Source organism: Megascapheus bottae, unplaced genomic scaffold (genome assembly GCF_031878675.1).
Source record: "Megascapheus bottae isolate mThoBot1 unplaced genomic scaffold, mThoBot2.hap1 HAP1_SCAFFOLD_43, whole genome shotgun sequence".
Lineage (NCBI taxonomy): Eukaryota > Metazoa > Chordata > Mammalia > Rodentia > Geomyidae > Megascapheus > Megascapheus bottae.
In genome coordinates, this window is record NW_028327392.1 from 516,340 (window position 1) to 543,398 (window position 27,059).

The 27,059-nt window shown below is 47.8% G+C and overlaps 1 protein-coding gene across 1 annotated transcript; it reads right to left on the reverse strand.

Moving 5' to 3' along the window:
- Positions 1–27,059, reverse strand: LOC150039940 (ral guanine nucleotide dissociation stimulator-like). Its single transcript, XM_090327469.1, has 15 exons — positions 26,931–27,059; positions 22,859–23,052; positions 22,242–22,305; positions 19,343–19,748; positions 15,861–16,084; positions 11,357–11,526; positions 10,770–10,865; positions 9,852–10,045; positions 9,100–9,191; positions 4,420–4,541; positions 4,127–4,222; positions 3,619–3,823; positions 3,284–3,514; positions 2,156–2,270; positions 1–161 (listed from the first exon to the last, which is right to left on the reverse strand). Exons 1-15 carry the CDS (start codon positions 27,057–27,059, stop codon positions 1–3), a joined length of 2,499 nt encoding a protein of 832 aa, XP_090183595.1.

The following is a 27,059-nucleotide window of genomic DNA, read 5'->3' on the forward strand; positions in this document are numbered from 1 at the left end:
TTAAGCCTGGCTTCCCCACCTCTTCCTGTGGAAGAGGCTGAAGCTGGATCTCTGCTTGGCAGGTGTCCTCCGGGGGAAGGTGTACTTCCGCAGCACCACATGGTAGACGTCCATAGTCTTCAAGGCATAGAAAACGTTGGCATCATCAGGAATCCTCAGCTCTGGTGGAAGAGGGACACAAAGCTCTTTAGCTGTCCAAACTGGGGCTGAGACCACTACCATTCCCATGCACTTAGAGATCAACTGTGGGTTAGGACCCCGAATGCCTCCAATCTCTGATTCCTGCATTTGAAAGAATTGCTGAAAACTCCTTTCTCAGAGGACAACTTTGGACTTCAGGTCCTGCCAGGTCAGGGTGAAGGAGGCACAAGCTAATCCCGTTGTGACCTCAGTGCTGCCTTATCAGCAGCACAGACACAACAGGCTTTGCAATGTGCAAACCAGCTCTCCTAAGATTGTCTACAAACATGGACCCTCAGTACCACAAAAATCAAGGCCCAACTTAGGCTTCTTGCAGTGAATTCCAGGGTCCTCTAAGACCATGTGCCCCAAGTAGACTGCAAGTCCTGCCTTTGGCCTTTAATTTCTTCCCAGTCTCCTGTATCCTGCACTCTTTGTGAGAGGAAAACCCTATGCTGTGAGAGGGAAAACCCCATGCTGCCAGCATAGTGGGAATGGTCACAAGGTAGGAAGGAATTCAGAACACATCCTGCATGGAACTTGTAATCTGTCATCAATGCTGGTCAACCTCACAAAGAACTGGACAGATTCTGCACCTCATTGCAAAGACAAGACAGCAACACCACTGTGGCTCATTATCATTTGAGTTCCATGAGTCTTGCATGAGTCTGACTCCTCTTACCATCTGTGAGTCTGTCTGTGTCTCTTTTTTTCTTGCCGGTCCTGGCCCTTGAACTCAGGGCCTGACCACTGTCCTTGGGCTTTCTCAAGGCTAGAGCTCTATCACTTGAGCCTCAGCACCATTTCTGGCTTTTTTCTATGTATATGTGGTACTGAGGAATCAAACCCGGGTCTTAGTGCATGCTAGACAAGGACTCCACCACTAAGCCAAATTCCCAGCCTGTCCCTGTCTCTTTGGCTACTTCAGTCTCTGTCCCTATCCCTGTCTCTCTATCTGTCTCATCTACCTAAACTTTTGTCTACCTTTTCAACTTATATCTTTTATGAGTAAGTCAACTTTTGGCTCACTTATCTAACTCAGTGACTCGGTTCTCCCCCTGACCTGTTTGTTCAAGATAAGTGTTGTGCCACTGGCGCCATATGATTTTTCCTGCTTTTACTGTGGTTGATAGAAGAAAGAGAATCAGAGACTTCTAACCCAGGCTGACCTCCAACCTAGAGCCTCAGGTGAGCCTCCTAATGAACTGGGTTTGTAGGCTGAGTCCTAGGCACCTGGCTTCTAACTCATTTGGAAGAAAAACACATAGGTAGAGAATATTGGGAAGTTGCCCATGAGTTCTCAATAGCTCTTTCAGGGCTTGCATTAGTCCATGATATAGGGTGAGTAATGTTTGGAGGCATAGTTTTAATGGTGTGGGAACAATGCAAGGGTTTCAGGAATTCTCGGCACACACGTTACAACTGAGTGACACTCAAGTGTCAGGTATTTTCTGAAGCCATGTGTTTACATTGGAGAATGACAAAGTCCGTTCTGGTGAGCAAGCCAGCCATTCTGTCCTATGAGCTGTATTGTCTCCAGTCCTCACGGATGGTCTCTGCACTGGCTACTTCCTCCTCAGACAGGGCAAGAACAAGCATGTCCATGAGGGCAATAGCTGTGCAGCAACCAGGGCTGGCTTGGGCCTGGTGTCTAAGGCTGCCCTTATGCTGCCATACCCTGATGGAGGGGTTGGTGGGTGAGGACACTCTCTCCTGCCAAACTTCTTCTTTTTTTGCTAGACCTAGGGGCTGAAGTCAGGGCCTGAGTACTGCCTTGGGGCTTTCGGAAGGCTAGAGTTCTAACAGCACCACTTCTGGCTTTTTTTCTTTTTTTTTTTTTTGCCTATGCATATATTTCCAAGGAATCGAACTCTGGTGTTCTTGCATTCTAGACGGCTCTCTACCACCGGTCCAAACTCCTGGGCCCCTGCCAACTTACTTATTTGCCTGTCCTAGCTATTGTTTTAGGACTCACTTTGATCCTGTGTGATGATCTGCACCAGCTCTAAGTCTTCTGGCTTGTATCCACGCACCTGGAATTTCTTCATAGCTTTCACGATGACATCTCGGGTCTTCTCCTGGTTGGTCACCTGGGTTGAATCAGGAAACAGGCCTTGAGGACTGGGTCCCAGGGGTCCCTCCCTGAAGTCAGTATCCAGGGCTTCTGTGGAACCATGTTAGTGTTAAACATGAGAAATGCCACGGGGTGTCATGGGTGTGTTTTAACCCTTCCTTCCTTAAGAGGAGTCCATGCATTGAAGTTGGTTATTTAGTATTCTTAGTAGAGTTTACCAGCTCTTCCTGGATCTGCTTTCAAATTTTGGGCCCCTGAGATTTAGTGGAATACACAATAAACTCCAGAAACCCCAGGCAAGGGAGGAGCCAGCCAAGTGCCCAGTGCCTGCTCTTAGCCAGGTCTGGGGTGAGTTGGAGGATGCAGTGATGAACGACACCCTGTGGAGCCTTCATAAACTCCACTAACACTGAGAGTCCAGGAGAGAGGAAGTCGTTGCCTCCCCAGATGACTGCTCATGACACCCATTCTCCTTCCTGTTGGTGAGAGGACTGAACCAGATGCAGACACCAGACCCAGCATGAGGAAGGAGGGGCTCTAAATGTCATCTGCCCAATTGAGTAGCTAGAAGAGCAGACATCTCTCTCTCCTGTGAGGAGTTTACTTGTGAGCAGATCTTTTAGCTCCATCATCTGCAGCACCCTGCCTTAGACATTCCTCATCTTCCCAGAACATAGGATCCCTATGTCTCGCTGTCCTCCAACCCAGATGTGATTGTCAGAAGAGCCTACTAAGTAATGTGCGAGGATTGTCTCTGAGACAGTAAACAGTCTCAACTGGCAATCGTGTTCATTCACTACTGATCTTGTGATCAAACACCAGCCTTTAGGTTGTTTCCTGGGGAAAGTGAAGTATCTAAACTATGCCCTCCAGAGCCTAGGATTTCCCCAATCTGTGTCTGCATTCTTCCTCTCGGGACTCCTCACTGACCCTGCCTGAGGATCTATTCTTGCCTGGAGACTGGGCATAATTTTCCCTCCCTCTTTTTTAGGTCAGAAGAGCAGAAGGAAATGCAGCCGCCCAACTCACCTCAATGCTTCTGCATAGACGTCTGTTTTCCACAGGCAGCACCACCCTGATGACACACGAGTCTCCCAGCCTGAGATGGGGAGGCGCGGATGAGCTGCCACTACTCTGCCCTGAGGTGCCGCTGTAAGTGTTGGCTGAATTGGTGTCCATTGTGCTGGTGTCTGTGGGTGAGGATTGGCTGGCAGAGGCCAAGCTGGTCACCCCAGTGGACCGGGAGGAGGATCCCTGGACCTGTGGATGACAGCAACTTCAGGAGAAATCCAGGTTTCCAAACCAGGTCTAGGGCTTTCCTCTCAGGCAGTGGAAAGAGGACTATGGGCAAGACAGGAAGTCACCTTTTTCGGGTCTCCTGAGGATGTTTGTGAGATGCTCCTGATGAGCTCTGGGTAGGAGCTGGAGGAGGGAGCTGACTGCACATTGCTGTCTGACTGCACTGCAGTGGTGTTTGTGCTGCTCATCTCAGGGCCACTCTTGTCCTGGTCCATCCACTTCAACTGGGAGCTGCCACTGGTACTAATTGCAGCACTCTGGGTCTGGTGGCTTTAGAGAGGGGTCAGCTTACTGAAGGAACTTCTCTCAGGACACACACAAGACCCTAGACCTCAAACACTGGGGACCTGAATCTCCACTCCATGATCTGGGTTAGTTAACATTTTCCCATTCCCTTATGTGAAGGATGAATCACAGAGACAGAACTCAGTGTAAGCAGAGGGGCAGACACCCCAGAGAACTGAGTGCCAGACCTGGCTTCTCAATGGAAATGTCTCATCCACAGCCTGTCTCATTCCCACACCCATCCCATCATCTTCCCTGGTTCTTGCCCATCAGTGGCCAGGTCCTTACTTCTTCCAGGCCTTCCAGATGCTGAAGCGCTTCTTGGTCGGAGGGCTTGCAGTGTCATTCTGTCCCGGAGGCTCCAGTGCACATGACAGGTCATAGCTAGGCAAGGGGTGTGAGGTGAGCTGACCAAATTGAAGCTTGGGACCTCCCAGATTCTGCTTCAATTCTGAGCCTGCCACCCACCTGGTCACTGCCCCTAGGGAGTGTAAGTCCTCAAGTCCAGACATGTGACACTCAGGCTGGCACCACATTCCAGTGACAGGCGACTCTCCCTGTGCTAGTGTCTCCCAGCTCACCTGGCCTCCTCGCTGAGCCACTCCAGGTCTCTGAACCAGCCTAGAAACTTCTCCTCTGGGGTGATGTGTTCATAGCTGCAGCTTGCCTGTAGCTGCTTCAGTTGCTCCATGATTGCATATTCCTGGCCAAGGAGAGCATGAGGTGAGTGGAGGGCTGTGTTGTGATGCCCAGGGGAAGAGCATTCACCAGGCTTTGCTCTGGGAAGCCTCAGTGCATCAGGGTGCTGTGGCTCTCACAACTGTGTCCACACTCATTCACAGGAAGCTCTCCTCTCCCACTTCACATCCCCACCCTGTCGTCAGGAAAGATCTGCACTCTAAACCAAATTTCCCTACCGGTTATGGTGACTGAAGCTGACTCTGCTGCTGGTCCCCATCCAGCCAGGAGGGCACCTGAAACTCACCTTTCTCAATTTCTCATAATGGATGACTCCCTCCTAGAAGGCAGAGAACAATGTGAGGAGAACCCCACCCTTCCTCCCTTCAGTCCTCCCTGTCAGGGGCTGGTCCTCTTCCATGGGACAGAGGGCATCTACATGTGCCTGTGAACCAAGTCCTAGGTGGGACCTGGACACATCTCCAAAGAGGTTCTGGGATCATCTTCTCCAAACCTTTTGAGGACATGGGGTGACTGAGGGCTCAGCTGAGCTGGACTCACTGGTGCTTGCTTGGCCTGTCCTTTGTTTTCCACTGATCCCAACTGCCCACTGTGCCCAGAGGAACTTGAGTCCCAGTTGTGCTATGTGCCCTAGCTCCCTATCCCAGCAGCTCTGGATATCCCTTCTTAAGATGGATGCAGTGTTATCTTAAGAAACTCTACACTGTGCCAGAATTCAGCACACAGCAGGAGACTTTCTGTCCCAACCCCAGCAGCTCAGTGATGCCCAGACTACTCACATCCAGGAAGTCCCTAAAGGCTGTGTCAATCATTCGGAAGTCTCCCAGGAAAGTTTTCAGGTAGGGCACGGTGCCCTTGATGTGAACCTGTGGAATTGGATGGGTTGATGTGCCATGGCCTAGGACCCCATTGCAGGCCTCCCCAGACAGCCTCCATCCTCACAGGGCCTTTCTTATCAGAGTCACCTGTTCTGGCCAACCTGTTAGAGCCCCTTCTCTGCACTTGGGATAATAAACAGTATAAGGGTGGCATTGACACCTCCCCAAGTTAAGGAGCCTCTGAAGGCCACCTGCCACACAGGCTTTGCCATGCTCTGGCTTCTCCTCCTCCTTTGTCTCTGGCAGCCACTCAGGACAAGGGATTATAAGAATCAAATCCCATGTGTATGGAGTTATTTCAGGCAGGGGAACAAGAGATAAGATGAGCAAGCAGACCTCTCTTCTCTTCTCTTACAGGCACTCTTGGTGCGTTCAGGACACAGTCACTCACCATGTCCTCAGCCTGCCTCTGGCCTCTCTTGGCCTTCTTCTCCTTGGGGGCAAAGTCACCAGGCTCCTGTCACAATGGAGAGCAGAACTCCTGAGACATGTGTCCACTCAACCTTTGTCCCTGACCTGAGCATGGATGGTGCTAAAGCTAGTGCCACCTGCTGCTTTGTTCTGGTTAATTCTCTGCCTCAGCAGATCTGAGGGATGCCATGCTCTGAACTGGCCTCTCTCTGCCTGCTTCCTCATCTGCAAACTCTGCAAATAAATGACGTTCCTCTGAGCGCTATGGGATCCACTGGTTTCTCCCAATGTTGGTGCTGCCCTGAGTCTCTGTGCCAATGCCTTCTCTAGACTCCTGGAAATTTCTTTCTCCTCATTGTCTCATCAATCATCCAAATTCCTCAGTCTTCATAGGTGACAGGAGGGGACCGAGGAATAGGAAGGGATGGTGGCCTGTCCACTTCACTGTAGGCAATCATAGAAGAGACACTCTAACTCTGTGAGCAGGGTGCAGTCAGTGAGTGCTCCCATAATTGTCATGGGCCGGAGGGTAGAATAGTCCAGGAGGGAGAGGATTATGGACTTTCAGCTAACTTCCTAAAAAAAAAATTCTGGATTTCCTCACCTAGGGGAGGGGCTCTGAATCATGAGAATGTTTCTTTCCCACAAAGCTCTTCCCTATGTGTCTGTGTCCTGGCAGAAATCTTTCTCTATGCATCTGGGTGGGGAGTTCCCCAGATATACTGTAGTGGACAAGCGGGTCAAGGCATTGAGGAGTCCAGTCTGCAGCCCTTCCCACTGAGGCTTCTGGAATCGTGTGTGAAGGAGCTCAGTATGTTGGAATGTAGAGGTAGATACATCTTTTCCTTTCTTGATTTGTGTGGGTGTCTCTATCGGAGCGACTAGTTCACTTGGGGGGTTTCATGGTTGAGTCTCAAGGTTAGGGCTTGCAGTCATGTCCAGCTGAGATTTCAGGGCTGAGTGAGCAGTGCCTGGCCTCCCTTGTCAAGAAAACCCCCAGCCACCTTCAGTTCCCCTGTCTAGTCCTTCTCTGTGTTTGTATGGCGGTGAGCAGCACCTGCTCTAGGGAGAACAGAGAGACCCAGTTCCTTCAGGTAGACATCCTGGCTCTGAATGTTAAGATCCAAACCAAGTGTTTCCTATGTCTGTTTGGCTCTAAGGACAGCTCTGAAATATCCCATGGCAGAGCAACTCACTCCTGAGCAGTGCAGCTGACTTACATACCAGGTACTCAAGAGCCTGAGATCGGGGGATCCCAGTTCACTCCACAGCCACTGAGTCTGTGAATTACAATCAAGTCCAAACATGGAGTGGGCTTGGGACTGAAAATGAAGCCCACTGAGTATTAAAAACTGTGGACAACAGCCATCCCCTGAGTTCAAGATCCAGAATGGAGAGAAAAAAAAAAAACGGGAAAGCATTTCTTTTTGGAACTGGATCCCACTTTTGCCTTCTTAGCCCTGTTCTTTCTGACCCCTTTCTCTCTACCTGAAAGAGTAGCACTTTGGTCCGGAAGTAAGAGCATGAAGGAGAAACGATCTCTGAGAGTTTCTCATAAATCTGCATGCTGTCTCTGTAGGAGGGACAGAGAGAAGTGACAAATGGGAAAGTGAGAGAGAAGGGAGACAGGCTTGGTTTTGTTTTAGAGCCAGGCCTGCAAGTTGCCTGAACAGGAGGTTTCAAATGATTGTATGAAGTTCCCAAGGACCCAGGAGCTGGAAGCAATTTCTTCTTCATGTCCCAGTGGAGTCCAGCCCAGTTGTATTAGACAACTGTGCTTGGATTTCCTTTGGACAGAAATGTAGAATTACCACAGAAATCCTGGACAGCTCCTCTGGGTCTCTGTCCAGCTTCAGTGAGACATTGCACTGAACATTTGCCGGTGCCTGAACAGGCATAATGCAGGCACTGTCCCTGTTTTCCTGGCTAGCAGCCCAGGTCATACAGGCTTGGCTCTGGGGCTGGTGGTGAAGCTGGCTAGTCCCTGTGTGTGCACAGCACTGTGGAGAGAAGGACCCACCTGGAGACCTCTTGCCATGTGCTGTCCAGGCGCTGGATGGCTCTGCTGTGCAGAGCAGAGAGGATGGCATGGAGGGAGGAGAAGTTCCTGAGGACTCTGCATTCCTGCATGGGAAGGGGGTGGGAGCCTTGCATGCTACTGCTGCCACCTGATGCCTTGCTGGCTGGGCTAAGCCAGGGTCAGTACAAGGATTCTGGGGAGCTGCTTACAGGGCTTCAGAGGGGAGAGAGGGCTGACCAGGCCTGGGTGAAGTTGCCCCTGAGTCCTGAGTGTGAGGAAGGAGTGAGCACCATTGCATGTGTGGTATGTGGGAGTCCAGACAAGATGGCCTTGGGCAGGAGGCCCTGAAGTCCACACAGGGCTCTGAGCACATTGGAACACCTCAGAATATAAGACCCTGAAGGGAGAGTCTCTAGGCAGCAGTTGTGTCTTACCATGGCCACCGAGATCCAATGCTCTAGCACCCTAGCCCTGGAGCACGGCTGCATGCTGTGGTCCTCTACGCAGGTGGTGAGCACGCAGGAGAACACCTGGTCAAACTGTGTGAAGGTGGCCCGGATGGTGGGGGCCAAGTTCTCCATGTCGTGTCTGTCCTTCTGGAAAATGGCAGAATGCAGGCAGTGGTGGGGCACCACCTTCAGGTACAGCTCCTGCCAAAGGAAGGAGTGTCTCATTGCCTGGCCCACAGCACAGTGCCCAGCCCCAGATTGGGTCCCGTAGTTGGGCTGAGAACTCTGGCTGTGTAGGGGTCTCTGAGGCTTGGGCATGGGTTTGTAGGGATGTCATGCCACTTCGCAACCCTGGAGGGCACCTGAGTGTCCCTACCTCATGTCAGGGTCTGCTGTGCAATGTGACTCTTTCTCCTTGGCCTAGGCCGAATTTCTGCCCTCCCCAAGTCCCCCCATGCCTGTCCTTTGGTTCATATCCACTGATGCTGCTTCTATAGCACTTTCTGTTTTCTGCACTAGGCTCTGGCACACACACCAGAATCCTCATAATTGCTTGAGCTCATGTGGTCCCTGCCAAGTGCCGAGGAGCTGCGATTCTGGCTGCACCTCTCCACGCATAGCTCTTGGGACACAGAGGTGTCATATTCACTTTAGTGTCTGCATTTAAAGAGTGTTGCTAGGAAGCTTGAGCCAAGGTGAAGCTCAGGCTGGATGAAAGCTTGGACTCTAGGGGAAGGAGAAGGATGAGAAGGCAGCCATGCAGAGAAGGAAGCCCGGTCCACCCCGTGCTGCCCAGGGCCTCACCGAGTCCATCCTGGTGAGCTGCTCAGCCACCAACAGGGGAGGGAAATCTAAGACCTCATTCTTCTCCTTGTTCAGTCCCTCCCCTGTGCTCCCTGAAGAAGGACAGGAAGATCCTGTGAGGAAAGCATGCCGGGTCCTATTTCGATTCTCCATAAATTAAGGGATCCCACCCAAGCTGTGGACCAGGGGCCAGGTTGGTGGTTCCCAGGATATGGATTCCAGGGTCCCTTGGGAATCTACCATGAGGCCAAGTTTCAAACTGGCTCCCAGTCAGCAGAGTAAAGGAGGCTGGTAGTGCAGGTGACATAGCCTCAGAGTCCCGGGAAGACATGGCTGCCACCCACACCTGATGCTGCTGCTCCCATCTCGTGGTACAGTAGAGTCAAGACTGACTTTGGGTGTTGGTCTAACCCTGGTAATGTTCCTGCAATTAGGCTGCACACCAGAGCTTGGAGCTCAATGCTGCCCTCTTAGACAAACACTGGGCTAATGCTAGACCTGCAGGAGAAGACAAGGCCCTCTCCATGGAGGATTTGTCCTGAGTCTTTGAAAAGAGAATAAAGACCCTCTTCCCTTTGACTTCCCAACCTGGATCCCTCTACCCATCCTCATTTTCAACTTCTCTGCACAGTCTCTATGTTCCAGCGTGTTTCTTCTTCCTGACACAAGGCCTATATTAGAGCCTTCTCCACCCTCTGAAGGCCCACATTCATCCCGCCTCTTTCCTCTGTCTTCCCACCCAGTTTCCACACCATCAGGCTGTGTCTGGCTGGGCTCTTGGGCCTCCATCTGATCCAGGAGCCGTTGTGCACGGCTCTCCACGTGTGTTCCAGTCATGTGCCTCTTCAGGTGAGCCAGCAACTGCTTGAGGCAGGCAACGTGTGCAGGCTGGCAGAAGTCCTCCCAGTACTCGTCCAGCCACATGTCCAGGATAGAAGAGAGGGCACTAGGGGCAGATTGGGGGCAGCAGAGTCAGAAACCTGGCCAGCGGCTACCCCAGACACTCTCAGCACTCATTTGAAATATGGACATCAGTATCTCCCCAAGCCAAGCTTCTTTGGTGGTGGAGGTAGTGACAGTGCTCAGGAACCAAGGAAGGATTGAAGGGAATTCCAGGGAGCCAGCACCCAATCATGGGATGAGCAACTCTCCCCTCTCCAGGGAGCTCCCCATACTCCTGCAGCTCTCTAGTCCCTCCCCACTGCATGGAGTCTCCATGGGGTCTGTTGTATGCCTGGCATGAACTGGCTGCTGGTGCACATCCACTGGTGACTCTGCTGCCTCCGTTCCAAGAGCCACACGTGGTCTATCTCCCCACCTCACTGTTCTCTTGGTGACCCAGCCAGGCCTTCTACTCCTCCAGCCTTCCTAGGGTCAGCAGAAGTCCTAAAACATGACATCAATGCTCTAATCCTGTTTGCGAGGCCATGGTGAGGACAGGCAAGGCTGGGCATCAGGGGCTGTGGAGAGGATGGGTTGGCACAGGGCTCAGCTCTCCCAACAGCATTCCCGGTCATGGGTCAGCCTCCTCCTGCATACATATGCCACACTTCAACCCTGTGGTGAGGACGTCAAGATCTCTGGGATCCTGAGCTTGCCCACCATGCTACACTCAAACCTGGCTCCACTGTGCACACAGATGCCCTCCTTTGAGAGCAAAGTCCACTCACTTTCTGAGTTTGTCCTGTGGCATGCCATCCTGGCTGGAGAAAGGCAGGATTTCATCCTGTGTAGAGGAGTCCTTGAAGGCCTCACCTCTACTGAACCTGTGGAGGAATTGCACAGTTACTGGTTGTCTCTTCCTGTGTTTTATCCGGCTTGCAACAGTGCGGCTTATTTGTGCTTTCTCCCTACAAACATGTCCAGACCCGGAGGGGCGTCAACCTATGTGCAATGGAAAGGGACAAGCCTTTTCTCCCTTGAGAATCCTGTTGGCCGAGGGTCTCTCACTCTGCCTTCAGCTATCCCTGCATTGTCTACATGTAGTTGAGGAACCATTCTCCAAACAGGGAAAGTCTGCTTTGTCTGAGGGCTCAGAGCTTGGAGGCAGAAAGCTGTGTCCTGAGGAAGAAGCTCACAGGTCTGAGCCTACACTACTAGGGAGCACACAAGGCATTTCCTATGGCCCTGGCATAACCTAAGATGTTTCTCTGCCCACCCCCACTCCACAGGATCAGAGTAGCCCTGAGAGTTGTGCAGGTCATTCCCAGGGTCCCGTGGAGAAAAAGAGTCCACTGCCCTTGCAGTTGGTACTCACGTTTGGAAGAGCAGGTCCAGGACCTGTTCGGTGCTGGTGAATTTTCGGTAAGTGGAGAGGAAGGTGGGGATGAAGAAGTGTTCCCCGGTGAGCTGGGCAGGCACCAAGTGTTCCACCAGCTGCTCCAGGGTGCCTGCCCTGCAGCCCTCGTCCTGGCTTGGAGCTTCATCCTGGAGTGGGACCAGGGGAATAGTTTAAGCTGAAACTAGGGAACCAAAGAGGACTCTGACATACAGTCCAGGGAATTACATTAAAATAAGTTCCTATTCTCTCTATGCATGTCTTGCTGTCTTTGTCTCTATCTCTCTCCCTGACTCTCTCGGTCTCTCTGTCTTACTCTCTTGTAACTCTCTGTCAGTTCTTCTGGCTCCATGTCTTTCTGTCTGTCTGTATGCCTCTCTCTGTGTCTGTGTCTGTCTTTCTGTCTGCCTCGCCCCCCCATCTCTCACATACATACACACACACACACACACACACACAGACACACACACACACACACACACACACATACAAATGAGCTGGTAATGACTGGAGACTTAGATGTGGTGGGCTTTCCAGCCACTTACTGGCCTGGGCCTCCATGTCACCTGTGGGATCCAATGACCCAGAAGTTTTCACTGCCAGGACTGGCCTTGTTTGCACACACGTGTGCCAGGCACCCTCTGCGCTCTTCCATGGGGCCTGAGACTCTCCCATTTGAGGAAAAACTGGCAAACATCTCCTGAACGTCTGCTAGCCACACAAGTGAGTTGTGGGGGGTTTGTGTTGACTGTGGGTGCTGGGATACCAAGGTTCTAAGTTCCATTGTGAAGGCAATGAGGTCATTTGTGGAGGTCCCTTCAATTGACCCCTTCCTTCTGACACACCCTCTCCAAAGGTCCCCTTCTCTATCCTTGTGCTGGCTCCGAGCAGGACATAGCTGTCCAGTGTTACCCCAGCACCTCAATTCTATGGTCCCAGGGTAGATCTGTGTGGAGTAGACACCACCATGGAGGAGACACAATTGGGTTCTTAGCCTCACGGGACCCAACCTTAAACCCCTTTTCTCTCAAGTCCCACTCTGCTCCTCACTTGTCTTCTAAGACACGAAAGGGAAACCTTAAGATGAAGATTCCTGAGAGATGCTATGGATTCCCCAGTGGTCAGGCTTCAGGGTCAAGTCTCACCAGTTGCCATGCTGCAAGTAGAAAATCACGGAGGCTCAGGCCAAGGTGCTCTGTCCCTGATACACAGTTGTTGTCTAGACAGGGCACAACCCCTTCCTTACTGGGCCCGGAGGATTGACACCTGGGTAGAGCTTGGCTGAGTGTGGTCTCAAGGGAAGTGTGACTTCCTCATTTTGTGGCAGTCAGCAGTGGGTTTGGGGAACACTGTATTTCAGTATGGACCTGTGCGGCCATTTCTTGGTCTGGGAAGTGTGTTGTGTCATGTCTCTCCAGCCACAGGGACCTCTTTTCTAACCTGCTCCTGGACACACGTGTGCTTCTGCTGTCTTCCTGGTGTCTTCATCGCTCCCCCCACATTCTCCCACTTATTCCTAGAGAGTTTGGCAGGGGCCTGAGAGGCTGAATGGACATCTGCCCTCAGGAGTGAGGTGGAGGACTGGACCCCTCCTTCCTCCAGCTTGCAGAGGACCCCATGCAGCCCGCAGGCTCTCCCAGCTGCGGTCACATAGCTTGGATCCCATGAGCACCTGGGTATTGTCAAGGTCTCCAACCTTGCCCTTCCTGTCTTTAGGAATTTGTACTCAGGACCTGGATCTTGTTCTAGAGCTCTTTTTGCCTAAAGCTAGAGTACTACAGCTTTAAGCCCCAGTGGCTATGTGTGAGGAACATTTCATGGGGACTTTTCTGCACAGGCACCGTGATCCTCTGATCTCAGCCTCCCACCAGCACCAACCAGGCTCTCACTGTGATTTTTATCCCTATGTAAAGAAGTTACATTATTTTCACAGATGCGTAGAATGGTTACAGTTACATAGGATATGTATTGAGTTCTTTTCCTTTGGTCCAGTGTCATTCCTTCCGCAAACTATCAGTTTCCTTCTTCTGCTTCTACATGTGACTTGTCTAGATTTCTTTCAGTACAATGTCTATTGAACATCAGTGATGAACATTTTCACACTTTTGTCCTGAGTTCTATGTTCCTACCCAAGATAGACATCAAAACAAGTGTACAGAAAGAAATAAGAAAACAGAATCAGCAAAACCCCACAAGAAAAAAATGTTTTTCTATACAGTGTCGTTCATAGAGATATGTTTCTGAGTACCTATATATACCTGTCTATTTATATTTATATATATATGGCAAACAGATTAGTATATGGGGTAATTGTTTTGTCAGATGTTTCAGCCTGGTCTTCACAGATGATTTAGTTGGGTTAACATTTACTTTGCTGAGAGTAGATTGTTAACATCTATTGTTGAACGGATCCATCGTCTTTGGGTAGCCTCAGGACACTGTTTTAAAGTATAATAGTTGATTCATTGGTTTGTGCATCAATATTTACCTCTTCTTGAGTGTTTTCCCCTTAGATCATTCCCTTCATTAATATGCAGTGTCCTTCATTATCTCTTTCTACTGATTTGAATCAGAAGTCTTATTTTATGGTGTAACCTCATAGAAACCCCACATTCAGCCAGATATGAGGAATGATGTGCATGTTTGGTATTCTTTTAGGCTATTTGTGTATCCTAACAGTGGATCATTGTTGGAGAATGTTCTGTGTGCAGCTTCTTGAATGTGAGTTTCATGGTCATCTGGTGACATACTCCTTTGAGGCCTATTAGCCCCATTGGCATTATTTGAATTCAGAAATATGTTTGTCCATTTTCTGCAGTGAAATCACTTTTCTAGCAATTATTGGACTGCATAGAAGTCAGCATTACAGGACATCATCAGACATGGAACATCTGTCCAAGAATGAAGCTTCTTTAACAGTGGAAGACCTACACACTGAGGAGAGTCATTAGATCTAGGGATGCTGGAACTCTTGACTACATAGAGCAGCTGCTTTCTATCTCCACTATGTTACATCATACCCTTGAGTTTCTTGAGAACACACACACTCACACACACACACACACACACACACACACACACACACTTATATATACTTATATATTTGTGCATCTCTCTCTTCTATGGCTATATGTAAGTAATTGTCAGAAGCCTAGACTGAATTGCCAAATCTAATTTTGCTTTTCTTTTACCAGTCTGGATATCTTTAAATACATGCTTGGGAGCTGTCCTTAAACTTTACTTTTTCCTATGGCTAGAGCTCTAGCATTTGAGCCACAGAGTCACTGCCTGCTTTTTTGGAGTAGTTATTTGGGGTTTAGTGTTTCCTAGAGATTCTGGCCAAGGCTCTACCTCTTGTTTCTCAGCACCTCTTTGCAGGTTTTCCTGTTTCTGTTGTACTGTGGAGTTGAACCTAGGGATTTGTGCATGCCTGGCAAGCATTCTACCCCTAGGCCACATTCCCGGCCCTGTGCATTTAAATGGAATACCATGTGTTGTAAGTCCAGTGTATGTTCTCTGCAATTCCAGTGACATTTTCTGAGAGGCTGCAGTCCTGTGTGGGTGGGTGACCACGGGTCTCTTGAACCTCATGCCTATGGGATGACCACCATTCATAAGGAGGATTGGAGCAAGGTACTCCTATCCCATTGAGTATCCTCCATACTCAACAATGCACTAACGAGGAGTCCACTTATTGAAAAATGAACTGTGATTAAGTTTTACAGGCTCATGGCTTGTCTATCTTACAAATAAGGTCTTGAGTGCAATGCATAACTGAAAAACCAGCAAGCAAGCAAACAATCCAAAAATCAACCATCCTGTTCTGCTTTGATTCATTTCTTTTCTAACATGAAAGAAAGAGGCTCAGTGACAGCGGCTTATGCCTGCACTCTAGCTACTATGGAGTCTGAGATGTGAAGGAGATTCAAAGGCAGCCTATGGAGGAAATTCTGTGAGAGTTAAAGGTCCAAGTATCCACATGGCACCATAGAAACGTGTGTCTCATGCGGTATAGTACTAACCTGAGACAGGAAAGCTGAGGGACTCTAGCAAAAAGAACTTAGCCCCTGGCAATGTTTGTGTTCCCTTAGGATGACTTTCCCCTGGCCTTCCCTTTTGAGACCAAGCATATTCCTTATGTTTCATCCTGAGTAGTGTGTCATCACATGTTTACACGAGTGTGGATTAGCCAGAGAGTCAACGAATATGAGTACACATCTCTAATTTTTGTTTGTCATTCATTTAGTACGCATGCACATGACTATTGACAAAGCATACTTAACAGCTCTATGCTAAAAGAAAAAGGCACGTGGAATATGCGAACATAGGGTCAGGTGAATTACTTAAAGAATTATTAACCACACATACACACAAGCACAGACACACACACACACACATAGGGAGAGGAGAGCCGTTAATGACCAGGAAATTTACATATGTTCAGCTACCCAGACTCTCACTGCCCTGAACCTCCCCATGTCACCTGTTGGGTCCAGTAACAGCATCTCCAGAAGTGTCCACGGCCAGGCCTGGCCTTGTTTGGACAGACGTGGGCCAGGCACCCTCTGTGCTCTTCCATGAGGCCCGAGCCTCTCCCATTTGAGAAAAATCTGGCAAACATCTCCTGAATGTCTGTTAGCCACACAAGTGAGCAGTTGGGGGCTTGTGTTGACTGTGGCTGCCGGGATACCAAGGTTCTAAGTTCCACTGTGAAGGAAGTGAGGTCATCTGTGCAGGGCCCTTCAGTTGAGCCCTTCCTTCTGACACACCCTCCCCAGATGACCCCTTTTCTCACCACTTGCTAGTCCTGAGCATGACCTCATCCATTCAGAGTTTCAGCCACTGTTCAATACTACTCTCCCCAGGTAGCCCTGGGTGCAGCAGCCACACCACCTTAGAGGAGATACAGATGGGCTCTGTGCCTCCTGGTGCCCAGTCCTGTATCCCTTTAACCACAATTTCCAATGTCCTAAGCTGGTGACTTCAAAGAGATAGAACAGGGCAATGGTAAGGAGAGGAGTCATGTAAGATTCTATGGGATGCCCGGTGGACAGGCCTCAGGGCTAAACTCCACCACGTCCCAAGCTGCAAACAGAAAAGCACTGAGGCTCAGCCCAGTATGTTCTGGCCACTGACAGAGTCTCTCAGTCTACAACCACAAGACCGTCCTCACAGGGCCCTGAGATGGAGGCCTGGCTGAATCCTGTCTGTCTGATGGAGTTAGGAAAATTTGATTTCGTCCAAGTGTGTGGCTATCAGCAGTGGGTTAGGGGACACTGTATTTCAGCTTGGAAAGGTGATGTCATTTGTAGGCCCTATGATATTCCTTGACACCTGTCCCTTCATGTCCCCTCATCCACACTGACCTCTGGACTGGGATCCTCCTATTTATGCCTCCAATGGAGCTTGGAAGACAGATATAAAATTGTTAATGTTTGTGTTCTTTCCTGGTGCCAGTTGTGAGGCTTACATTCTGGTTCTGGGTACTGTCCTTGAGCTTCTTGGCTCCAGGCTGGTACTCTATCACTTCAGCCACTCTTCTACTTTTGACCTTTGAGTGTCAGGAACTTTTCTTCTGGAGACGGCTTGGAACCTCAGTCTCCACATCTTAGCCCCTGAGAAGCTATTAGTACAGTGGTTCCTCATTGGCGCCAGGTTTCTATCATGAATTTTCACTGTTGTGTATCACATCTCCTTTTCCTTTCAACTGCTGGACCCACTGTTGTTGTCATGACCTTCCTGACAGGCCAATATCTGAAGGTCCTTTCGTGGACTCTATGTCATAGACCTTCGCGTGGCCTGCCGAGGAAAATGCAAGCAGTGATGATGCCATTCCATTCCCTAGGATTCTCCTCTCTGCTGCTTGTCATGAGCCTGGTCAGGTCTGGAATACTTTTCCTCTCTACGTCCATGACGGACCTGATATAGCCCATGAACACATGGCATCAAGTTTTTCCAGTGCTTTCTTGGATGTTTGAACTCAGGTCTATGTTCTTCCACTGGTCCTCAGTGCTGGGGTAATTGAGGAGTGAGGGAAGAAATTAGGTCACTGTGAGTGTGTCCTTAAATGGGATATTGGGATGAGGGGGTCTTGTGTCTCTGTTTCTGTCTTTCTCTGTCTCTCTCTCTCTCTCTGCCTCTCTCTCTGTCTCTCTCTCTGTCTCTCTCTCTGTCTCTCTCTCTTTGTCTGTCTGTCTGTCTCTCTCTCTCTGTCTCTCTCTCTGTCTCTGTCTGTCTGTCTCGCTCTCGCTCTCGCTCTCTCTCTCTCCCCCTCCCCCCTCTCTCTCTCTCTCTCTCTCTCTCTCTCTCTCTCTCTCTCTCTCTCTCTCTCTCTCTCTCTTTCTCCCTCTCTCTCTCTCTCTGTCTCCCTCTCTCCGTATCTCTTCCAGACCTGTGAGGTACTTAGGCCTCCCCTTTTAATTGTGTTCTAATGTCAGGGAGATGGATGGGGGATTACAGTTACATTCTTCACACATTGGTACATAACTTCTTGAACACTGATTCCCCTTCCTATGTTGTTTTCTCATTTTTCTTCCCGCAACCTCTACTCAATCATTTGTGTTTCCCCATTCCTTCTCTATTTCAATTAAACAAATAAAGTATATAAAATATACCATAGGCCTCCTCTTCAACTACATGGTGTTATCTTGATATACTGTGCACAAAGCAATATAGCCAACAGGTACATTGACCTGAACCATGAGGCAATATAAACCGTTTTTCCTTTTCAGTGGGTGTTCTCAATTGTTTGGGGACAGGTATCTGACTCTCCAGGTGAAGTGAGTTTTCCATTGAGATGCCTACAGGAGGCCTTCAGGATCCCAATCAGACAAGATCAGAAAAAACAAAGACTAGATACTCTATATTTCAAGCACTGAACGTACACAACAAGGGATATGAAAATTACAAGAGACAAACTGAAAGAAACATGGGAACATCATTTCAGATTAATAAAGAAAATGATCTCTTAAGAAGTGTTAACAATTTTTACACATGTAGCTCTCATGTTGGTGCATCTAAACTAATGAAGCAAACAGCACTTCATTTGCTAGTGCAGATGGAGTCCAACCTAGTGTTAGTTGGGTGTGGTGATGCCTCAGTCTCCAACAGGCATGATACCCAGACCACTCCTGGACTCAAAACATGAACCAAGAAACATCAGAATTGAATGGCACTATGAACCAAATGGACTTAATCGACAGATACAGGCTATTTTTTTATTTTTTATTGTGATTAATAGAAGGGTTACATTATATTCACCAGATAGAAGGTACATAACTTCACAAACATGGATACCCTTCCTTATGACATGGTCCCCATTTCCCTCCCACTCTCCCCCCGCTTCTCTTGACTTCCCTCCTTCCCTATCCAATTTCAAATAACCAATTAAGCACATATAAAATATATCACATAACAAGGTGAAATATTGTAACAATATGAGATAACCAAGGGATGGCAAAAGAGATGAGAGATAACATAGTACATTAAGGATAACAGTCACTCATTTTATGGCTTATCCTGGAGGTCCTTACCTTTAGTGTCATACTATTTGGTCTAATGTCTCTAGATTTTATTCTATGGTAAATCTCTGCTAGGAGAGCCCAAGGTTTCTACTGATTATTACAAATGATGGAGACTTGGTGTTCGATTGATATAGACTGACTTACTTCTGTGTTGTCCCACCATACCTTATATGATGTAGATTGTTATGCTTTGTTCTTTAGGAAAACGTATTTTTTATTTTATATTTATTTTTATTTCATTGTATAGAGGGGTTACAGTGATATTCGCCAGATGGAAGGTGCTTTACTTCTCACACACTGATATCCTTTCTTATGTTTTTGTCCCCATTTCCCTCCCACACCTCCTCACCTCATTTTTCCCCTCCTATTTCAAAGAAACGAGTAAACATCTTTATAATTCACCAGGTACCAAAGTGGGATAATGTAACAATAAGAGATTAACCAAAGGGCAATAGCGAGGCCCCGCTGCACGCCTCCAGCTCCTCCTGCAGCCACTTGGTGCTCTTGCAGGGCATGGCTCCAGGGATGCCAGCTGCAGGCACCGCGTCCGGGCCGGGCTCCATGCCTGGCTCCATGCCTGCTCGGCTGTCCCCGACCCCCATGCTCCCCGGAGCCAACATGGGCGCCGCCCTCCACGGGGGGACGCGCAGCTGGGTTTTCATGGGGAGCGTTGTGGGGGGGGAAGGCGGGGCTGCGGAGGACGGGGGACGACCCCGGTCCCTGGGTGCCCATCTCTGGTCCCCGGGTGCCCAGGCCACGGCAGACGCCCCACCCCGCCCCGCCCCACCACGAGCCCTCCGGAGAAGATGCTTGGCACCAAGCCCGCTGAGCCCTCCCCGCTTTGTCTTCTTGTGTCCAAGTCAATGCTCTCTGAATGTTCTGTGTGGTGGTGCATCATGCATGAACCTTTGCTCAGGGTTGTCATTGGTGAAGTGGTTTCACACAGTAGTCAAAACTTGAGGTGCTGTTGAATCACTACCATGCCCTGCAAGGGGGCAGAGTTGCAGCCTTTTTTTTATATTGCCTGCCTAAATTTGAAGTATTAGAAGAAATTGTGCCATGGGACAAAAACTTATCGAGTTTTGAAAAGTAATACAAACAACAGAACTGCAACACTATTTTTAAAAAGATGATTGAGTTAAAATTATTGAACCATTATTTTACACCTCCTTAAAAAATATTTGAGAAGAAGGTACATGCATTATGTGTCACATTACTGGGCAAACTGTTCAAATATTTTTTTTAAACTTCCCTGTATAGAAAAAAAATCATTAAGGATGTAAAAGCCATGCTTGCCTATTTGCTGTATACATGTAATGAAATTGTAGGTAAAGTGTAGTGCATTGAAACAAATGAACAAAAGTAGAGACTTTTACTATACAAGGGTGCTGGTGCAGAAAAATATATATATGTATTTTTGGAAATGTAGCATTTTATACTTTCAAGTGTTATTAAAAAAAGAAAAAAGAACAAAGAAACCCTTTATTTCATGAACTAATTTTTTCTGGTGGTTGTCAAGAAACAAAAGACCAAAAGAGCCTTTTTGTCTTTCTTTTTTATTTTTTAAGTATTGGAATAAGTCTAAAGAAAAGAAAGTGCCTTATTTTCCTTCCTGGTCATTTAGTCAAGTGTCTTGTAAGATCAGCTCCTCCCTCAGAGTAAAAGTGAATGCATGCTACTCAGTCGCCCAGTATGTGAACGAAGATAGGAGGGAAGGTGAGAGTTGATGCTTTGAATTCTACGGTTTGTGCCACGTTACCTGGATGCAAATTTGCCAAATCTGATACTGTGAAAAAAATTCATACCTTTCCTTAGGTTTGACTAGTAAGTTTTAAAATGTCATTCTTTTAAAAATCATAATTGAGTACTTTGGGTTATTATAGTCTGTACTATTAGCCCAGAGGATTCTAAGAGAAAAATTATGTGAGATCTGCACATCATTTTACAGGCAAAATTAGAGCTTTATTTTCTTCAGAGAAGAGGGGATATCTGGGATTCTTTTTTTTCCTCTTATTAATTGGAGATAATAGTCTACCTAGCAGACTTCGTCACAGAAATGATCCTTTGCAATTTTCATTCTGAAAATGTTTCTAAGTGATCCACATTTAATCAGTCTTTATCTCCTACCAGATAACTTGTCCATCACTTTGCTGGCTTTAGTAGTCACCCCTACACACACATTTTTGCCCTTCCTTGTTTTTTAAACTTTCAAAGAATGTGAAAAACTAGCATCATTGTGCATAGAAATATGGAACTGAATTTCAGTTTGAGCTTATAGTTTCTTGTGAAGTTCAAACCATTTTGTAGTTGAAGTGATTTGTGTGCAAAGCCTTCATCTAAACACTTGAGTAAATAACCATGAACCGCTCAGTACCAGATGTGGCAAATCTCAAGTGACGGTGGACCCTTAGCTCATCAGCTCGGCCCTCTTCTATACCTTCTCAGCTCCACAGTCAAGGTCAGCAGGAAGCCTAGTGGGCACCTTCAAGGTGACCTCTATCATCTTGTCTCACTTGGAACCGTTTTCAGTTTATTTACTATGCGATAGACATTGCTTCGAACTCAGCTAGTTTTGGTTTTGATTTATTTACAACATATGCTGTGCCATTTTGGTTTTTATTTTGTTTGGTTGGTTAAATAAATTTGCGACACTCAAACACTTGAGGTGATAGTAACAAAATAAACCAGTATTTGATTCAGTTTCATCTCAACTGTGTTGTACCTGGACATTTTAGATGTTTATCAAAGGTCTTTTATGGGGAAGAAAGTAAATGTATGAAACAATAAATGTGTGACATTTATGAGTGATGTTGGCTCTGAACAACCTTTTGAAAACTTAGTTGACAAAATTTTGGATCAACTGAAAAAAAGCATGACTTTTGAAATCTCTGAATGCCTTCGTTCTCAGTATTATCATTCTTTATTGAATTTTTTTCTTATTAAAGTATGCAGTTTTTAAGACTGTTTCTGACAGTATTATGTAATTTTTTTAGTGTGGGTAGATGGGAGTGTCGCTTGTATGTTACCGTACAGCTGACATGTATTTTTTGTCTATTTTTTATTATCTTAATAGTTTCATGCTATGTATGTACCATAACCAACCTATTGCCTATGAGAAACATGTAATGTATTTACAGCCATTGTTACAAGTTTATAATGTATTTTTCTATCTTGTTTTATATGTATGTTATATAACATTCAAAAAGAATTTTTTTCTTGATTGAGAAAAGGATACAAATGCAAAATCCACAATTTTGATAACTGAAAATTGCCAATTGTTTTGCAGTACTTTATAATGCCCCCGCTGTGAAAACAGAGTCCCTCCTCTTCCCCCACCACACTCGCTGTTGTAGTTGTCCTTTTGCTCCTGCCTTCTCCCCCTCAAGTTCTTGAAATGAGCGGTACCTGGGGAATAACATGAGGAAGTCACATGCACTGTCCCTGAGTGTGATGTGTGCAGTTCTTGGTGGCTTCTGAGCACAGGATGGAGCTTGGGATGACAAGAATCACCCTGTTCTTTACACGAGTGGAGCCTGATATACCTCTGGACAGAAGGTGAAAAGGCCTTTACCTGCCTCCTACATATCTGAATGGGCATGGGTTCTCTGTGTCCCTCTAGTGCTTCCTAGTGCGATTCAGATAAGTTCAGGACCCTAGAAAGAATGTCAATCACCTTGAGAATTTGGAAAAGGTTTTGCTTAAGGTCTCAGACAGTGAGGCCACAATGGAGAGAAAGGGGTGTTGATGAGAGGGGAGCTTCTCCAGGCCCCACTCACAATTCTGCACACCCAGCTGTTGAAGGCATGGACCAGGACAGGCATTTTCACAGCCCGTGCCTCTGCTCCAGCCTCAGGCAGTGTGGATGTTGTCCCTAGCATGCTACTTCCCAGGATTCAAGCAGATTCATGTCGGGGCACCAACTTGGGCCAGAGCCTAGCCATTGGGTCCAGCTGCTTACCTGCTGACCAGCAGGGTCCGTATGTGCTGTGTGGTAGTGAAGGTGTGGAAGGTTCCCAGGACTATTGGGCTGAAGGAGGCATCCCGGAAGAGCAGGGCAGGCACCAGGTGCTCTACCAGTTGCTCCACTTTGCCTCCCCGCAGGTATCCTGCCTTGCAGGGATCAGCAAGGCTTGGGGCTAAAATCTCCCCATACTGGGGTGAAGAAGGAGAAGCAATGGGAAAAGGCTCCTGGCCATACAACAGCTTGGGGCACAACCCCTTTCCCTCCCTCACACACACTCATGTACCCACATCCCACCCAAAATGCAGACACTCATGCCACACAGTAGTAGGTGTGTGGACTCCTGTCCTTCCTGCGCACATGATTCCTCCATACACCTGTGGGATGCAGGGTGGGTTTCTGAGCAGGCCACCAGGCCAAGGCATGACCCATTGTCTCTCAATGAGATCAAACTCTCCAATTTGATTCTGTCTGTGGAATATGGGACAGCAGCAAGAAAACATACTGGTGCTTCCAAAGTTTGCACAGAAATGAGCTGGCTCAGCTGCAGCGCAATATATGAGCTGCTAAGAAGTGCCCCCATTGTTGCCTGGCCCCCCCTTTTTTGTCCTGTCATCTCTTTAGGTGATGTCACCAACCATGCCCCCCAAAGCCTGAGCCTCACACCTGACCCCTCCAAATGTCCACTGGCTGCTCCCTGGGACCTCTTGCAGGTCAGGAGGAAAACTAGACACAGTCCCCTCCACATACCTTCCCACGGTCCTCTGTCCAGCAAATGTCCTGGTGTTGAGGACATACTTACTGGCTTCTGGCCTGGCACAATCAATCATCTCAAATGTGTTTTACACTACTAGTGTTAGTGCTTTGCTTCAGTCCCCCAGTCAATCCACTTTGCAGGGATTCCACTTAGCACCTGCTTGTGAGGGTGAGGATGTCATCCACTGAATAATACCCTGTGTCCTTCCTAGGCTTGTGAACACTGAGAGCTGCTGTCAGCCTTTATACTGCCTCAAGTAGAGATGTGGTCTCTGCATATTCTGTCTTGACAGAGAATAAATTTCGTTCGTATGTGTTGTGACAAAAAGGAGATAGAGAAGCTACTCACATCCATGTCCTGAGACAGGACATGCCACAGGAATCACACACATTGTCCTTTGCCAGATGCCAATGGCTCACACAATCCTAACTGCTCAGGAAACTGACCTCTGAAGAACATGTTTCTGAGTCAACCTAGACATGAAAGCCTATGAGAGTCTCATCTTCAATTAATCAGCAAGAAGTAGGAAATTTGATTCATGGCCAATGTGTTGGATTAGCAGGCTTGAGCATAAAGATTCAAGACCCATTGTCCTATTCAAGTGGCAGAACCAGCACAGCAAGAAGTACTACATGGGCCTGTATCTGTGATGTCTGCATCACTTCTTGCGCAAGGCAGATGAAGGTGACTCTAGGTAGAAGTGACAAACAGAAATGAAACTCTAAGACAGATATAAGGTATCCACATGAATCCATTCACTGGTACACTCATAGACACACACACACACACACACACACACACACACACACACACACACGCACGCACGCGCACACACACAGAACTTTGGTAAGGATAGAAGAATAATGAAAATGATGAGAAGGTAATGTTCCCTTCAAAGAGCAACACCTTTGCAATCCCTTCACCCAGAAGAAATGGCAATACAACTGGATGGACAGAATTAGTTGGATCTGTAATGAAAAAAATGCCATCACCCCTCCCTGTATCTTAGCAATTTATATAAAAACCACTTCCTTATTCCACAAAATACAGATGACAAGAGCATCTTGGTCTCCTTCTTATATATGGTAGCAAATACAAACAAAATTTGGTGGATTGTGTAGTGCTTCATTGTATCTGTTACCTTGGGATTCAGCCCTGAGTGGAAAAGCCCTGTTAAGAAAAGAAATAAGGCTACATAGTAGGAAGCTAATTGAAAAGACCTCCAGGATATTGAAACAAAAGCCATACAATGAATGACTGTTGTCCTTAATGTACTATGTTATCTCTCATCTCCTTTGCTGTCCCTTGGATATCTCATATTGTTACAGTATCTCACTTTGTTATCTGATATATTGGATTTATTTGTATTGGGTTATTTGAAATTGGATAGGGAAGGGGGGAAAACCAAGACGGGGGGGTGGGCGGTGGAGGGGAGGGTCATGGTGACCAAGACATGTGAAAGGGTATCAATATATGTGAATTAATCCAACTTCTATCTGGCAAACATCATGTAACCCTTTTATTAATTACAATAAAAAATAAATATAGGGAACGGGGGAAAACAAGATGAGGGGTGGGAGAGGGGGAGGGGGGAAGGGAAATGGGGACCACGACATGTGAAAGGGTATCAATGTGTGGAAAATAAGGCACCATTTATCTGGCAAATACCATGTAACCCTTCTATTAATTACAATAAAAATACAAATAAATAAATAAATATAATAAAAGAAAAGAAAAAGCAAATAGTAAGATGGTTGACATTTGTGAGGAACTTGAATCTGTAGGTAAATTTGTGGATGCTCTGCAGTTGTGAGAATACATATATGGCTTATGCCAATAGAAGATCTTGGGAGGGTCTTATACCACATTCGAATATTTCAGGAAAAAAACAGAGTCATTTCATTATGTTTACAAATTTCTTTTTCTGAAGACACCTGTCTTTGTCAAGGGGCAAAGTGGGATGGGCAATGAGGGGCACAGGAGAGCCTTCCATACCCAACAGAGACAAGAAAGGAGGAGGGTGCCTCCATGCTGGGAGGTCAGGGAAGTCCAGAAGAGGGAGAATCGTCCAGGAGATTAGGTAAGGATGAAGTGAGAAACTGAGGAGCAGGCAGAAAAAAACATCAGAAATAAACAGACTTGAGGTGGAATTATGACCCCAATGATCACAGTGTTCCAGGAACTAAAGTGCCATATCTGTAATGCTTTTTACCAAAAAGCCCTCCAAGTCCATCTAGAGCAACACGCAGCATAGAGTGATACACATCTCCTGACTGGTGAACTCAGGGAGATAGTAGGAACGTCAGCATTTGGTAAGTTCCTGTTGGGGAGAGGTCCCTGAGAAGCCCACTTGGGACTGGTGACACACTGAGACCAGATTGTGCTGTCATAAGATGTGGGACCCTATGGAAACACTGGGTGAGGGCAGGCAACCAGCTGCTGGCTCTGGGTGGAAAGACCTGCTCCAACACAATCACTCAGGACTTCTTTAAACACATAGCCCAGAAGGATAAGGGTTCAATGGATGAGTGCATAGGTTGAGGGTAGGCCAAGAAATTTTTTATGGAAATAGAGACTTAAGTACAGGGAGACAAGGAGTCTAAGAGAGAGCTAAAGGAGGGAGAAGGACACAGAACCAGCCCTGATGCACAGAGCACCAGTGCACATACAAGAGGCATGTGGTCATTGTTGTTCATTGGCAGCATTCCAGCACTACAGCAAGTACCTGAGAGAAGCCAGGCCCATGGAAGAAAGGCTTGCAGGGCCTCATTGTTGTGGGACTTCTCCCCCAGGGTCAGTTGGGCCTTGTTTCCTGAGCCACCCTCAGCTCTGGAAGGTTCTTTCAGGATTAGCTGTCATGGAAAAGTCTGAATCCACATGAAGCTGAATGGACACAGAGAAGAACCCAGAGGGTCCTCATTCTTCCTCCATGCTCAGAGACATTGTACACCGGTAGATGACCCACGTTTGGACCTTGTTCTGCAGGGGGAAGGGAATCCCCATCGTTAGGTAGAGAATTGATTGGCCTGGACCCTGGAGGACCCACCCCGGAAGTCCACTCTGCTCCTCCCGGATCTCCCCGCCCCTTCCGCTGAGGACCCAGAAATAACGGCTCCGCAGGTCCAGTGACTCAATGGCTGACAGCGCGGGTCCTCACCGCCCTGGACTCCCCTTCCTCCCTCTGGAGCCGTCCACGCGGGTCCTCCTGGGCTAGGATGGGGAATAGACTGGAGGGGAGGTGAGCCCTGTCCCGTCCTCCCCAACCCTCCTGCCTGTCCCCTCCATCCTCCTCCGCCGACCTAGTCACCTAACCTCCCACTGGGTTTCCCCTCTGAACAGTCCACGACCTCTTCGTGGCACCAGGACCGGCCCCGAACCTCCACTTTGCACGTGGATGTGTGGAACATTAACTGAAACCACACCCTTGATAACTATGTCCAT

What these genes read in the sequence shown, in the direction of transcription:
- LOC150039940 (XM_090327469.1), bottom strand. Translation starts at nt 27,059, where the DNA reads ATGGACATAGTTATCAAGGGTGTGGTTTCAGTTAATGTTCCACACATC. An exon ending in GAGGGGAAACCCAGTGGGAG is followed by an intron (nt 23,053 to 26,930) that starts GTTAGGTGACTA and finishes TCTTCACCCCAG; the next exon opens with TATGGGGAGATTTTAGCCCC. An exon ending in TGGCTCAGCGAGGAGGCCAG is followed by an intron (nt 4,223 to 4,419) that starts GTGAGCTGGGAG and finishes CCCCTTGCCTAG; the next exon opens with CTATGACCTGTCATGTGCAC.